We start from the raw sequence: 13,703 nt of genomic DNA on the forward strand, positions 1-13,703 counted from the left end.
GGAGGCCAGAAGGAGAAAAAAAAAATCAAAGTGAGTTTCGTTTGTTTTTGTTTTTTAATACATATTTCCAAAATAAAATAAAAGCAGTTTCATATTTATTTCTATTCGCTCCTGGTTGTTGTTGAAGGTAAATCTAATCTGTTCCTGTGCGGCCTGACAGCTCCTGTCATCTGTTATTTCTAATATTCACTCTGATAAAAAAATAAAATAAAATCATGTTCGATTCATTTAGATTTTTAAAGATTTAGACGCTTAAACAGAGTCTCGCTTTCTTTCTCTAACACGACACAATAAAAATAGATTTTAAATTACAGTTCAGCTGTTTCCGGGTTAAACTCTTTATTTTTATTCCACATGTTTGTTTCTCGGAGGTTTTGGTGTCAGATGGTCGATGGAGTTTTTTTTTTTTTTCTTCTTTTTTAGTTTTTGTAGTTTTGTCTTCAGCAAAAACAAAGAAACCCGGATGCTGTAAAACTTTATGGCCTCCTTAAAGTGGCACTGAAAGGCTTCAAAATAAAACCACACACACATTCTCTCACGTTAATTAAAAGAACAAAATTAATGTAAAATAAAATAAATAAATTCGCTTGAGTTGTTTTTTTTGTGCAGGATCTTAAAATTAAAAGAAAAAAATATGCACATGAAATTAAATCACTTTTTTTTAATATATAAAAAATGAAACATTTTATTGACCTTCAGTGCAAAAACAAAATCTCAGCACTCGGCTGCACAAACACATTTCCTCGAAAGAAGCAGGAGGCCTTTGATTTTCTCCCTCAGCTCGTCTTAAAATGGGGTTTTAATCTTAATTAATACTACTTTAATATTCAGGAGAATCACATCCGAGTCACTTTGAGCTCAGGTAATCAGCAGGTTTGTTGGATCAGGCTTTTATTTTGGCACTGTGTGTGTGAGCTCACACTGGAGGCAGAACAAGTGGAAAGGCCTTGATGTTGTTGTTGTTGTTGTGCAGTGCTCAGAGAGGCGCTGAGGTTTATGATATCATGGCGAGCAGCGTGAACTGCAGGTGTCCGGATATAAAATCTATCTACAAACATGAGATATTCATCGCAGGCACAGTCGGTTTATTTTCACAGTTTGACGCCGCTCCACTTCTCCTTTTTAAAACAGTCGTTTGGATCCAGCCGGCAGCCTCTCGGGCTCCTCACTGGCCTTTACCGTGCTGGGGGGCTCTGCGGGAGGAGTTGCGGACGATGTGAGAGAAGCCAGGCCTCCTGACCATGGGGGCGCGGGTGGAGATGACGAGGAGGCTCTGCAGGGCTTCGGGGTCACGGGGCATGTAGGCGCTGCAGCGTAGGCCTCTGTGGGGGACGTGGTTTATGATGGGGATGCTGGGACGGGCCCGGGCGTCGGTGTAGTAGGAGCTGCTCGTGGTGTCCTGCCTGACGGCTGAGGAGGACACAGAGGGAGAACATGTGACTGCAAACACAGGCGGCATCCTGACGAGTTTGTGTCTCTAAAAGACGAAACAGAGACGGTTTGATATCGAAAAATCATCACTGAAGTGGAATTACATTCATGTGTGTGTGTATTTCTCCACGTAAAGCTCATTTTTAGAATAGAATATTTGAATAATCGAATAAATTATAGTTGTGTTGAGGTCTTGTCTGTCACCTCCCAGCATGCACGGCGTGCAGGTGTGTTTACCTGGCCAGTGGATGCGCTGGGCGCTGATGGCCCTCCGGATCTCCTCCACTCTGTTGTGGCTCTTGTGCTCAGACTCGTTCAGGTTCCTCTGGTCCATCGTGGGCCTGAGCAGACGCTGCTGGGTCGCGTGCTGCGACACAGTCAGAATGTTGTTGTCATTTCATCAGTGCTGCATTAATTATTATTAATTATTAATTCATTATCGATGATATTCACTTTGTTTGAGCGTTACAGCATCACTGACAAAGACACGTTTCATTCTTTAATATTTGTTAATATTCTGATCTGACTGCTGTTCATCCGTTTGTAGAGCAGGCGCTGAAACTCAAACACATTTTAGATTTAATATAAACATTTAAAATGAACTGATGGACGCAGATTTACATTAAAATACTTTTAAATTTAAACGACATGCTCGGCCTCTTGGAGAAGTTTTATTTTCTTTTTAGTGAAACTAAAACGTGAAAATTATCAGTAATTGCAACGTTTATCCGACTCCTCGATTAATCGATCGAAGGACGATTAATCAGCAGCTGTTTTGATAGTCGATTCATCGTTTTGGTCATTTTTTTAGATTTCAGCGTCTCAGATGTGAAAATCTGCAGATTTTCTTTGTCATGTTTGAGAGTGAATTAAATGTTTTAGTTTTGGTGCATTTTTCTTTCACCATTTTATTGAACGATTAATTGATTAATCATGAAAATAATCTGCAGATTAATTAACAGTGAAGGTAATTGTTATTTGTAGGCAAGAAAACAGTTTTTTTCTATTTTCTTTGGAAATTGTGAGAGAAAAAAAAAGACGTTTTTGAATTTGTGTGAATCTGAATTAAACGTTTTTATAGATTTAAAAAAATAAATAAAACTGTTTAGAAAATATCAGATAATTTTAGATCAGGTGTTGTACCTGTCGTGACATCTGTGTGCAGGGCTGCTGCTTCGTCCTCTGGGGAAACTGAGCCACAGAGTCCATCTGAAATCAAAAACAGAAACTAAATCAAGATGAATTTTCACCATTTCACGAACACCTGCGACTTGTCGTAGCTGTAGTTGCGTCCTACCTTCACCTGCTGCTGCCTCTGATGCGTCTGCTTCTGGGTGCAGGCGTCCTTGCCGTCCTGCAGGACTCCCCCTCCTTCTGTCCGGCCGTGCAGCAGCTGGTGGATCTGATCCACCACCCCGAGGTCCAGCAGCAGTTTCTTCCTCTGGAGGAGCGCCTCGACTCGCTCCTGCTCCTCCATCTCCTGCTGCTTCTCCTCCTCCTCGTCGTCAACAGCCTCCTCCTCGTGCTGCTGCCTCTCCTCTCTGATCTCTGCAGCTTCGGGATCCACAGACACACCGGACGGAGGCGGCTGCAGAGAGACGCAGAGACATTTGATTCAATTTGTTTTTATGGCCTCACCGTATATGTAGCCACCGGTGTGCATTCACGATATATTTGCCATTACTGTCAGTGAGTAAAGCTCGATAACGCTGTTTGTTTTTCCTTCTGTCTTGACAATAAAAGATATTTGAATTTGAAATGAGAGACATCCAATAAAAATGATCTGCAGGAGTATTATTCTAGCTAATTTAAATTGGATAAGAGTACATTTACTCAGAGGGGTCAGCCAGAATATGAGCCATCCATCATAGGACGGAGGCTGTGCGGCGCCCTCTCGTGGCTCCACGTGGATGCTGCATCTTTACCGGCTCCTGCTCCTGCTCCTGCTCCTGGTCTCTGTTTGAGTCGGGGTCTTGTGTTTGAGCTCGCCGGGGTTTGACTCTCTCCCCCGCCGTCTCCCCCTGCAGCTCTCTCCTCCGGCCTCCCCTCTGCTCCCTCTCCTGCTCCTTCTTCAGACGGAGCTCCTGCAGCTGTTGCCTAAACACACGAGGACACAGAAACTTCAGCATCTCTGATATTAAATCTTTTTAATGGTAATATAAATAATTTACTACTAATTAAATCCCTTTATCTTTTTAAGCTAAATCTAAAAATGTATTAAATATGAATGCTTCAATAATAATGATGAAAAGAAGAAATCTTAATTATTTCTGTTGATTCTTTAGTTTATCATCACCTCTCTGCAGAGTTATCCATCCAGCTTCCTTATACTTAATATAATAATGTTTGATTATTTGTCTCACATGGTTTCTGATAAATGTTTTATTTGTTTGTGAGCTTCCACATGTCGTATAAGTTTCATACTGGACCCGAGATTTGCTCCAAACTAGTCGTGATATCAGAAATCTCGCTCGTACGTTCACACGTTTATCTCATAAAGTAAACTTTCCTCCTTCAGAAGATAAATGCACATGGAGCTCAAACATCCGAGTGATGAGTTGAATTATATTTACTCTCTTTATATGAATGCAGAGATCCTGTAGCTCTGCCGCTCTGTTAATAACGAGGTTATGGGCAGCGATATTACTTTAAATTTAACAAAGGCAGCAGGGTTCTCATGAAACTCACCATTTTCATTATTTCTATTTATTATTTCATTCATAATTTTATTTATTAAATAGTAAAAATAGTTTTAAAAAAAAAGCTGACTGATCAAAATGCAAAATATTCAGTTTATAACAAAATGTTTGAAGGATTAATAAATTATCATAATTACTGAGAGAAAAAGAAAAAATAAGAAAAATGCTTTGCTCTTATTTGTGTTGATACAAATCCTGGATTATATATTTTTATGAGCCAAATGCATCATCACCATCACAAACGATGTCAATTAACTCGATTAATCAACTAATTTAATAGCTTCAGTGCAGCTTTAGGTTCAGTGTTTTCTCTTAAGTTTGCAGATGAAATGTTTATTTCTACAGCTCCACTGTTTCTGTGTAAACAACCTCATGAGGATCCACGTGCATCACTAACAGCTTCGTCTCTTTCCCGTGTTGCGTGCACTGTGTGTTGAAGGCGTGCTGCAGGTACCTGGCACACTCCTCTCTGGCCTTGGATGCTGCGGTCTCCTGGAAGAGCGAGCTGCTGTGTTTAAAGTACTTGTCGTATTTCTCTCCCCCCTCTCTGGGGTAGATCCTCTTGAAGCCTCCCAGGTGTTTGGCTTCGTACCTCTCCATCTGCTCCACCGTGGCTGCCTGGCACTGACGCAGCTCCTCCGACCTGGTGGTAAAACACACACACACATATGGTGACAGTCAAATGCATACGTCTACGTGACGCGTTTGACCTTGGCGTCTGACAGAAGCCTACCTGGCCTCTCTGGAGCTGTTCTGCTGCAGCCTGTCCTTCACCCTGCGTCTCTCCTCTTTGAGGATCTTGCGGCGGTCGCATGCGCCCAAGTTGATGAGAACCAGGGTGTCGTACAGTAACGCGTCCTTCACCTCGCGGTCCAGCGGCGAGTCGGTGGTAAAACTGGGGGAGTGATTCACCTGAACACGCACACACAAACACACTGACTGTCTCAGAAGATCATGGAGTAACATTTTAATCCTGAAACTTGATTACAAACTCACACTGTGCAGCCAGATACTGTTGAAAAACCCAAATGTTTTAGGAAAATGTCTAAAAATCTTCAAACTGACAACAATAAATCTGCATATTTCTGGTGATCGTGCATAAACAGAGGCGTCATGCTCTTTCACCTCCAGCACCCAGGGTCTGAGCCGGTGATCCAGCAGCACGTCGAAGCCCAGGATCTCGAAGCAGGCGCTGCCGGTGGTGTGGTTGGGGAAGCAGGTGTGGTAATTATGCTTGAGGATGGGGTGAGCGGAGATCAGAGTCTTTATGATCATGTCCTCGATGTCGTTCCACATCTTGTCTGTGTTACAGCTGATGGACTCCAGCAGCTTGTTCAGCGTGGACAGCTTTCTGGGGGGATGAAACAACAAACATGTGATAAATAACTTCATGATCATCCGTAATACGACACGACAAGGATCACAGATTTACCGTTTGCTGCCAGTGTCTTCGTCACGGACAAAGTTCTCGCTGTTCTTGTTGATGGAGTAGTTTGTGAGATGCATGCACACGTCTTCCTAACGCGAGAGAAAGACAGGAAGAGCGATGCGTCACATGCAAAAAAGAAAAATGCAGCAATATGTAATTATTAATCAACTTACGTAACAGTAATCAGTATAAATACACATACAGGTTTTGGGGCGGCTTTTTGAATTACAGTCAAAAACTCAGGTTGTTATTGGAGCCGCAGAGATCAGGTGATTAACTGAGCGACAGAAAATTAAAATTTGAATAATTAAATAATCTTTTAGGCAAATTTTGAGGCAAAATTGCAAAATGTAATTCCACCTTCTCTGATGATTAAAAAAATGAATCTCTTCACGTTTGGACCGTGCACTTTAGGAACTTTTCCCAATTTACTGACATCATACAAACTTCCTAGAAGAACAAAATCATTAATTAACGCCCTGCTTGAGGTTTTTTTATTCTTTATCTTTATTTTTTATCCATCCAGAGTACAAGTACTTTATAGTCACAATAACACAGATTATTTACTTCATTACCAATGATGCAATCTAATAAAATGTGTACTTTTTATAGAAAAGCACAGGACGATGATTACAGTGACTTTAAATGATCAGGCTGGTGACTTGCTATGTTTTTGTTATCGTTAAAAAATCCCATGAAAAGACTGAAACTGTTAAATCAGTCTGTCAGGACTTCACACACAGCTCCATGCCGTTTTCATGGGATATACCGACATTTAGAAAACACAGAATATTCCACCAGACTCGTCGTTTCTTACCACGTTGTTGTGCGTCGGCTCGTTGTACTTGGTGGTGCAGAAGCGAGCCAGTCCCTCCTTGAACATGAATATGCTGAGTGGGTCACACGACGTGACCAGCACGTAGATACGCAGGTCGAACTTGTATCCGTCGATGATGAAAGGCTGTGGAAGCAACGAAAGACTGTCAGTAAAGCGTGTGTGTGTGTGTTTCTGTGCAGGCGTGTTTCACAGAGCCTCACCCTGGAGATGTAAACCTGGCAGATCATGTGTTCAGCCTGGATGTCTTTAGTCGACTTGGTGATGAAGATGCCTTTGCCTTGGCAACCGGTATCTGGCTTACAGATGTACGTCTTGTTTTTTTTGGCCCTGGTGTACGCTTGGAAGTCACTGTAACTGCAAGGCACAGTCAGACGAGGAGTTAGTGTGTTGAGGCGCGCTGAGAGAAGAGCAGCAAAATGAAGCGGTGAAAGAAAAAACACAAACTGACTCTGCGGGGAGGCACCACGTTCTGGGGAAGATGTTGTAGTCTTTGGGAAAGAGCTTGAGCATGCGGTTCATGTTTCGTGCCAGTAAATCTTTGCGGCAGATCTCGCTCATCCCGGGGAAATGGTTGATTTTCTGCAAAGAGACACACACGTGTGTTTGCTGTGAGCATATGAAGCACGAGTGTTTTTATGTGATATTGTAATGAGATATGACTAAATAAACCGATCCACCTTTTTCATTCAGAGAGGAGCGGTTAGCTCCTGCACTGAATTACCCAATTAGATTACAAATTGATTAGTTGAGCTGAAAAACTGTTATGAGCCATGAACGCTGCGCCCTGGGTAAACGCCACCATCTCATAATCTCAGTGGAAATCTACATTTTTTATTATTTCACGGGTAGGCACATTGAGCAGAAGAATTTAAATAACTTAGAGCAGAATGACGTACCCCCCTGATTTGTTTTCATCCTGATTCATAGAACTAAATACAGTTTAATTAGTCTTCTAACATGACGGCGGCGGTGTGCAGTACCTGGTAACGCTTCATGTCCTTAACGCGGTCTAAAGACACGGAGCAGTCCGTCCAGAACAGCGTCCAGTCTTCACCCTCCGCCGCCTCCCTGAGGCCGTATCTACGAGCAGCACGCCGCACTGAGACAGACATTTGTTTGTTTAAAAAAAAAGAACTGCTACAAGGACTGATCATGGCCAAAAGTATGTGGACACTCAAACCTTTCTTATTCCAGAACATTAGTGCAGCTATAAAAGCCTCGGGCTTTTTACCAAAAGTTAAACCAGCCTCGAGAGTCTGTGTTCGAGCTCATCTGAGAGGCTTTCTGAGGCAGGATCATGTGGGACACTCAGGAGCCAGTTCATAAACAAACATTTATAATATTTATCAGATGAAAGAAGCGGGGTGAAGCCCGATATGAGTAACTTTGCATACAACACTTGTCATTTGGCAAATCAAACACTTTAAGGTTTGTATGAGGTGACAAAACTGATTTTAATTGTTTTTATTGTCAACCTTTCAACCTTTGCTGTCCTCACTCGTCTTTGCCAAGACGGGACAGTGGACAGATCACTGATAGGTTAACAGCCAAGGGACATTATAATCTAACATTATCTAACATTGATATAATAAAATAGGTGATTATACACTCATGAAATCATGAAGCCAGCTGTAAACAGAGCCACAAATGGGCCCAAATTATAATACACAGTTGAGTGGACAGGTGTGTCCACATACTTTTAGCCTTGTCGAATATGTAGAGCTTACCATGATCAAATATAGTCTACGTGACTAACGTGTATTTAAAATATTAATACCAACAGAGACATATTTGCACTGGATAACAGACGTACCGCTCTCGTATTTGCAGTTGGTGAGGTTGATCCACAGTCATCTGAAAGAGAAGAGAGACAGAAAGAAGGACAGACATCTGCTTTGCTGCGAGGTCCTACAAATGTCTCATTACATTCATCTACCTTCCCCAAACGATGAGGACGAGAGAGAAAACAAAAACCGGGAAGAGCCTCCGGGAACAAGTTACAAACTCATAACTGTCAGGTAATACACCTGCGATGGGGAATAAGTCAAACGGAGGAGATCCAGCAGTAAAGTACCTCTTCTTGTTCTTCCTCTTCTTCTTGTTGATGGGCAGCAGCAGGGGCCGGGTGGAGGCTTCGGTTTGGCTTTCACCTCCATCCCCCTCCTCCTCCTCCTCCCGGTCCTCTCCATGCTGCTCATATTTATGTGCATCATCGTTTCTGTCTGGGCTGTCCACAGGTAGACCCATCCTGCACAAAAAGAAACAAACAGATGTGACAAACATCATGCGACGTGCCGTTTTCTCACTAATTCACACGTTATGTTTTTTAATGGGACGGCGTGCCGAAGCGGCCCTCGCGATGAAATTCAATCAAACAGAACAAAGTACATGCTGTAAGTGCGCCCGCGGAGTCATGTTTCCGTTTCCATTTCTCTCATCAGGTGAGTGCTCTGTCTGTCAGCACGCTGTCGCACACTGGCGCTCAAGAGTTATTGTGGCAGGACGGATACAAATGATGCTGCAACGATAGTGAGCGGGATTAGCTCCAACATCCACTGTACTGCTTTGAACAATAAACAATAAATGATGTGAATGATGGCTTTTATAAGCAGTCCAAACACAGTCCAACACATCTTTGGCATCACTTTTAAACACTACACATGCATCATCCCCTTTTCTGATCCACGAGCGTCCACTGTCTACGCTAAAAGCATTTTTAAAATGTGACCACGCTGCAGGCGTCCATATTTCTGCACATTTATCAGTAAGATGTTCCAAATCCATACGACGTACTCAGTCTGAACATGTTTTTAGTCTGTAGAGATGAAATAAAGCGAGTGGACGTGATGAACCCAGGTCGATTTTCTGAGTGCGCTGCTGATGGATGCGATTCACCCACAATACATTGCACAAATTAACTGGCGGCAAAATGGAAAAAAATCAAATGAATGGTGGTGAAACATCTATTTTTTCTATTCGTCATGCATGTTGGTGACATTTCCTGTAGGAATAAAGCAGTTCAGTACAGTATGTTGATTTTTATTGTAAACTAACTGCTAAAACTGTGACGATTAGTTTTGTAGTACACACTAATCACTCTGTAGTTTGGATTTGTCTGCATGTTAACGTGCTCACACTGACAATACTCATGCTTTATGTTTATGTTCACAGTGTAAAGGTGTGGCTGATGTGAATGTCGTTAGTTTTTTACCTGCTGATGGCACTAGATGGAAAGTTAACCAACGTCATTACAATAAATCCTCTGAGTTTACCATGTTTCATAGCAAAACGCCACATTTTTAAGATATTTCACTCTAAACCGGATGTGTGTCACCAAAAATCATTAAGATTCATCCTCTGATGATGGTAAAAATGTAATGACAAGACGCCGAGCCACTAGCATGACTAAAAATCTAAAGTTTGTAGGAATAAACTGAATCCAGTTTAATTCCCTTTACGCGTTCGTCTTCCGTCGGCACTTTAACCCCTGCACAGCAGCCAGCAATCGTCACAGCAGCGTCTCAGCTGCCTCCTATCTGGTGTCTTGTGCGGGTGAAGGTGAGGTCAAGTTAATTCCTGGTAATGTGACAGAATACTGAGGGGGTGGTGGCATTAAAGGAGGGGACATCCCAGGTACGCTGTGGGAGGTTACGGTGCTAGGTAACAGTATTCTGATCCAATGATCTGGATAATCCTGGCCCTGAACTGTGAGCTTTACACTGGGCCGAGACGCCCCACTGACCTCGGCTCGGATTCGATTACAGGCCTGCAAAAGGATTTCTCCAAGGTCCTCCCTCAGCGTGCAACCACAACAGGTACGTGAATAACACCTTTGTGTTATCTGTCCTTGACGAACAATGGCTGGATTCGGACGAATGACTTTGTGGACTGATAACTGTCGCTACATAACATTCGACATTCAGGCTGCGACTTCACACGCCATCTTAGCACTTATTATTGTCTAATATACTGAACAATAAAACTGGTTTAGAGGAGATACACGTCCAGTTTTAGACAACAAGGCAACAATTATCTTTATTATGAAATCATTTCGTTGAAGAAAATTTGCATAAATCAAGGGAAGAATTAAGGGAAGATGACCAGCTGTTTAGTCTATAAAAGTAAAAGTTACACAAAGCCCAAAGTCGTGTTTTAAAACTGATCATTTTGTCTGACAACAGTCCAAAAAGGTGCAAATCTTTGCACGACACAATAATCTCAAATTAACTTCAACTCATTATCAAAATCACCATCAATTACTCTTGTATTTATTTAAAGTATATCTAAAACTAATGCAGTCATGTACGACCTGCCTTCATGCAAGTTAAAGTTCAGTTTTTGTTGAAACGGTCTTAGAAAAGTTTAAAGATTTAATTAGTTTGTGATGCTGTAAGTTGAATTAAATATTTAGTCAGTGATAAAAATGGGGTCAACAGCTCTGCAGGGCTGCTGCATAAGTTTGAGCTATCATAAATTTACCTGTGTGTGTCTTAATTTCAAAAGATGGCTGTTACTCACCTGCACTGTTAAGCCTACATTTGTGAGGACGCCGGTGTTGGAAGATGCTGTGCCCGACCGTCCCACTGCCTCCACACACACACACACACACACACGTCTTCGATGAACGAATCTTTGTCTCAGGACGCCTTTAAGACGCTGTCACACTCCTCAGCAGACAAACCGATGAGCCACATCTCAGCCTCGTGCACCGTCTGGAGACTGAAAAAAAAAAAGAAAAGAAAGAAGAAGATGAGTGGATTTGTATCATCACAAAGGATGGCTCAGTTCAGATTGACTTACACACTCAAGCAACAGGCCCAGCGGTGGATCTGGTGACCAATTAGAAACTGTGGGGACAAACACCTGATCCCTCCTGACATGATGGAGAGAAAATGAGCAGGAGACCTCAGCGGGGAGCAACTGGAGAGGGATAATCCCTGATATTTGTTCACTGAAACCGGAGAGGCGTTTTTTCAACGCCTCGAGTTGTTAAAATTAAATCTGTGCTGAAAAGCGGCGCGGGCAGAGCCGTGTGGTGTAAGTGAACGGGCTGGACATTTATCTTCATGGCCAATTTGAAATGGAGTAACTTCAGTTGAAGCTTAGCCGTCCAATGAAAAACATTAGAAATGGAGCACGGGCTCAAAGTGGACAGACATGCTTCTTTGTCGCCATGACAGCCAAACGGGCATCAGACCGAGAAGACGGGATGACGATGAGGTGAAAGAATATCGCCACGATCTGGTGCTTGAAATGATGTCTTGATAAATCGATCAGTCGTCATTAATTAATCATCAGCTGACATCCTGCACCCTGCACTTATCTACCTTTTGTCTTCCTTATGATGCGTTAAAAATCCCCCGCTGAGCTTCCAGCACTCCTGCTGAGCTGAGAATAATGTTTGCAGGTTTAGATTTAAACTGTGTGAGTGTAAACCTTCTGTGTGCGAGGGCAACACGAGCTCTCGTACAGTTACAGAGCAGGGCGATTATAATTTAATGTGACAGTGGTGCATTTTTATGGAGAGATATTAATTATGTGTGCTCTTTTCTCTGTCCCACTGCGTGTTATTAAATAAGTAAAGGTAATGACAGTTTTAGTTTTGTCTGTAATTAAGCTTTGGGAATCGGATATGCAAATTGTATTAAAATCTGCTCTTTTTTTAAAATTAAGGTTTGTGTATCCTTTTCTTTTTTAAATTAGTTGTACAGCTGGAAACAAACATGCTAAACACACATTAATGACATGTTTACAAGCCGCTTTCTGTGCTACTAATTACAGCTGGGCACCAGGTGTTTTATTATTTATCATGCAAGGTTATTTCTGGGTTTGTAGTTCTAACCGCACAACCAGACAAAACGACGCAAGAAATGACAGTATCCAGTAGCACCATAAAGTCCTGATATTATTACAGCCGTGGCTGTGGTTTTAATCATAATGATTTATTTTTGCTGACTACAAAAATAAATACAGACACTCCAAAAACACTTTTTTCTACACGCAACTTCCAACCACTCCGTGTTTACACGGTACAAAAAAACAATTCATCAACACGGGCATCATCAAAACATCAATTAGGCATTAAGAAGTCAATTTTTGAGGATGTAGGAAGCAAAGAAAAAAAAAATCATAACACCACTTCAGTATTTTCAAATGTACCATGGAGAAATGAAAGTAATCAACCTGAAGTAAACTGCAGCGGGTGAACCAGAATAACATTACCTTTATCACAAATATAAGTCGAATATGTTATAATTTATAGGTTATGTCTAAAATGCAGGTGTTGCACTGAAATCTGTGATCCATCAGATTATTTGGCGATAACACGAGATTCAGATATCAACAGGTATAAACACACTGATTCATCAAAGAAGACTAATTCTGATTAGTGTAAAGTAACTAAGTACATTTACTCGAGTCCTGTACTTGGAGGACCCATGTGTAGGATTTAGTCTCACCTCCTCCGTTACCTCCTGGAGAAACTAAAGTGGCTGGGATGTGTTTAAAACTCGATCTAGAAGTCAGTGTTTGGTTTGTCCATGCGGTTTGAAAGCGGACCTGCAGCATCTGCAGTGTTGTGGTGTTTCTATCCTTAGGTTACACGAGGTCACGTCTGCAGTGTTAGTTGTTTGGCTTTGGTTGGGAACAGCCAGTCTATCTCAACACTGTGGTGTCCAGGGTCACAGAGACCTGTTGCTGCCTTCATAGACATAATAGATTTGTTGTTGATTCTCCAATCTGCGTAAACAGACATCTGTGTCTCCAGACTAGAACATGCTGACAATAACACCTCCATGGGTAAAGACATTCTCTTTGACTGATTCTGGGCGTGTAGTATTTGTGGTGTTATCTTGGGGTTTAAAGTCGATCCACCAGGATGAGTTCGGCAGAGACCGACTCAGGCACTTCTGATGAACTTTGAGAGTGTCTCTAATTCTCCTTGATCAAGCGTCAATAAATAATCAGAGACTCCTGAACACTTTCCACTGACCTTTGACTTCAGCAATTCAGCAACATATAGACATAAAAAACTCATTGTACGTGAACTAAAGCTTCCTGTATATATCTATAGAGTATTCTTACAGAAGCTTTTATACACGAGGTTGACGATAAATTACTCCCAAGTAAGAAACATATAGAAGTCATGCTGAAAAAGCCTGTATATAATGTCAACACATTATAATACACTATATATATCACCGTTTGTACTGTACATACCCTAACTTGATAAAGGATAATTACACCTATAATTATGTTTATACCTGCAGCTGCTGCTGCTGTACACACTATATATATCTGTCAAAAC

The 13,703-nt window shown here is 41.8% G+C and overlaps 1 protein-coding gene and 1 long non-coding RNA gene across 6 annotated transcripts in view; one reads left to right on the forward strand and one right to left on the reverse strand.

The window, feature by feature from the left end:
• LOC113747847 (uncharacterized) overlaps positions 1 to 2,888 on the forward strand; it is a 31,682-nt gene extending 28,794 nt beyond the window's left edge. For 3 of the 4 annotated variants that reach the window (XR_003463935.1, XR_003463934.1, XR_003463936.1), the window contains one exon: positions 2,772 to 2,888. This is a non-coding gene — a long non-coding RNA (uncharacterized LOC113747847). The remainder of the gene's footprint in view (positions 1 to 2,771) is intronic. The other variant, XR_003463933.1, reaches the window with a different exon arrangement.
• The window catches only part of ttll6 (tubulin tyrosine ligase-like family, member 6), a 15,180-nt gene continuing 2,349 nt past the window's right edge, over positions 873 to 13,703 (reverse strand). Inside the window, exons 2-17 of one of the 2 annotated variants that reach the window (XM_027289234.1) lie at positions 10,916 to 11,116; positions 8,472 to 8,645; positions 8,211 to 8,248; positions 7,378 to 7,496; positions 6,846 to 6,976; positions 6,598 to 6,751; positions 6,377 to 6,520; positions 5,563 to 5,648; positions 5,256 to 5,481; positions 4,864 to 5,042; positions 4,585 to 4,773; positions 3,357 to 3,528; positions 2,729 to 3,019; positions 2,575 to 2,640; positions 1,669 to 1,798; positions 873 to 1,410 (exon numbers count right to left, since the gene is read on the reverse strand). In XM_027289234.1, the coding sequence (XP_027145035.1) occupies positions 1,166 to 1,410; positions 1,669 to 1,798; positions 2,575 to 2,640; positions 2,729 to 3,019; positions 3,357 to 3,528; positions 4,585 to 4,773; positions 4,864 to 5,042; positions 5,256 to 5,481; positions 5,563 to 5,648; positions 6,377 to 6,520; positions 6,598 to 6,751; positions 6,846 to 6,976; positions 7,378 to 7,496; positions 8,211 to 8,248; positions 8,472 to 8,644 (2,343 nt within the window). In that variant the 5' untranslated portion in view covers position 8,645; positions 10,916 to 11,116 and the 3' untranslated portion in view covers positions 873 to 1,165. Of the gene's footprint in view, positions 1,411 to 1,668; positions 1,799 to 2,574; positions 2,641 to 2,728; positions 3,020 to 3,356; positions 3,529 to 4,584; positions 4,774 to 4,863; positions 5,043 to 5,255; positions 5,482 to 5,562; positions 5,649 to 6,376; positions 6,521 to 6,597; positions 6,752 to 6,845; positions 6,977 to 7,377; positions 7,497 to 8,210; positions 8,252 to 8,471; positions 8,646 to 10,915; positions 11,117 to 13,703 lie in introns of those variants that run through there. The other variant, XM_027289235.1, reaches the window with a different exon arrangement.

The sequence above is a fragment of the Larimichthys crocea genome, chromosome XVI (genome assembly GCF_000972845.2).
Source record: "Larimichthys crocea isolate SSNF chromosome XVI, L_crocea_2.0, whole genome shotgun sequence".
NCBI classification, from domain to species: Eukaryota; Metazoa; Chordata; class Actinopteri; family Sciaenidae; genus Larimichthys; species Larimichthys crocea.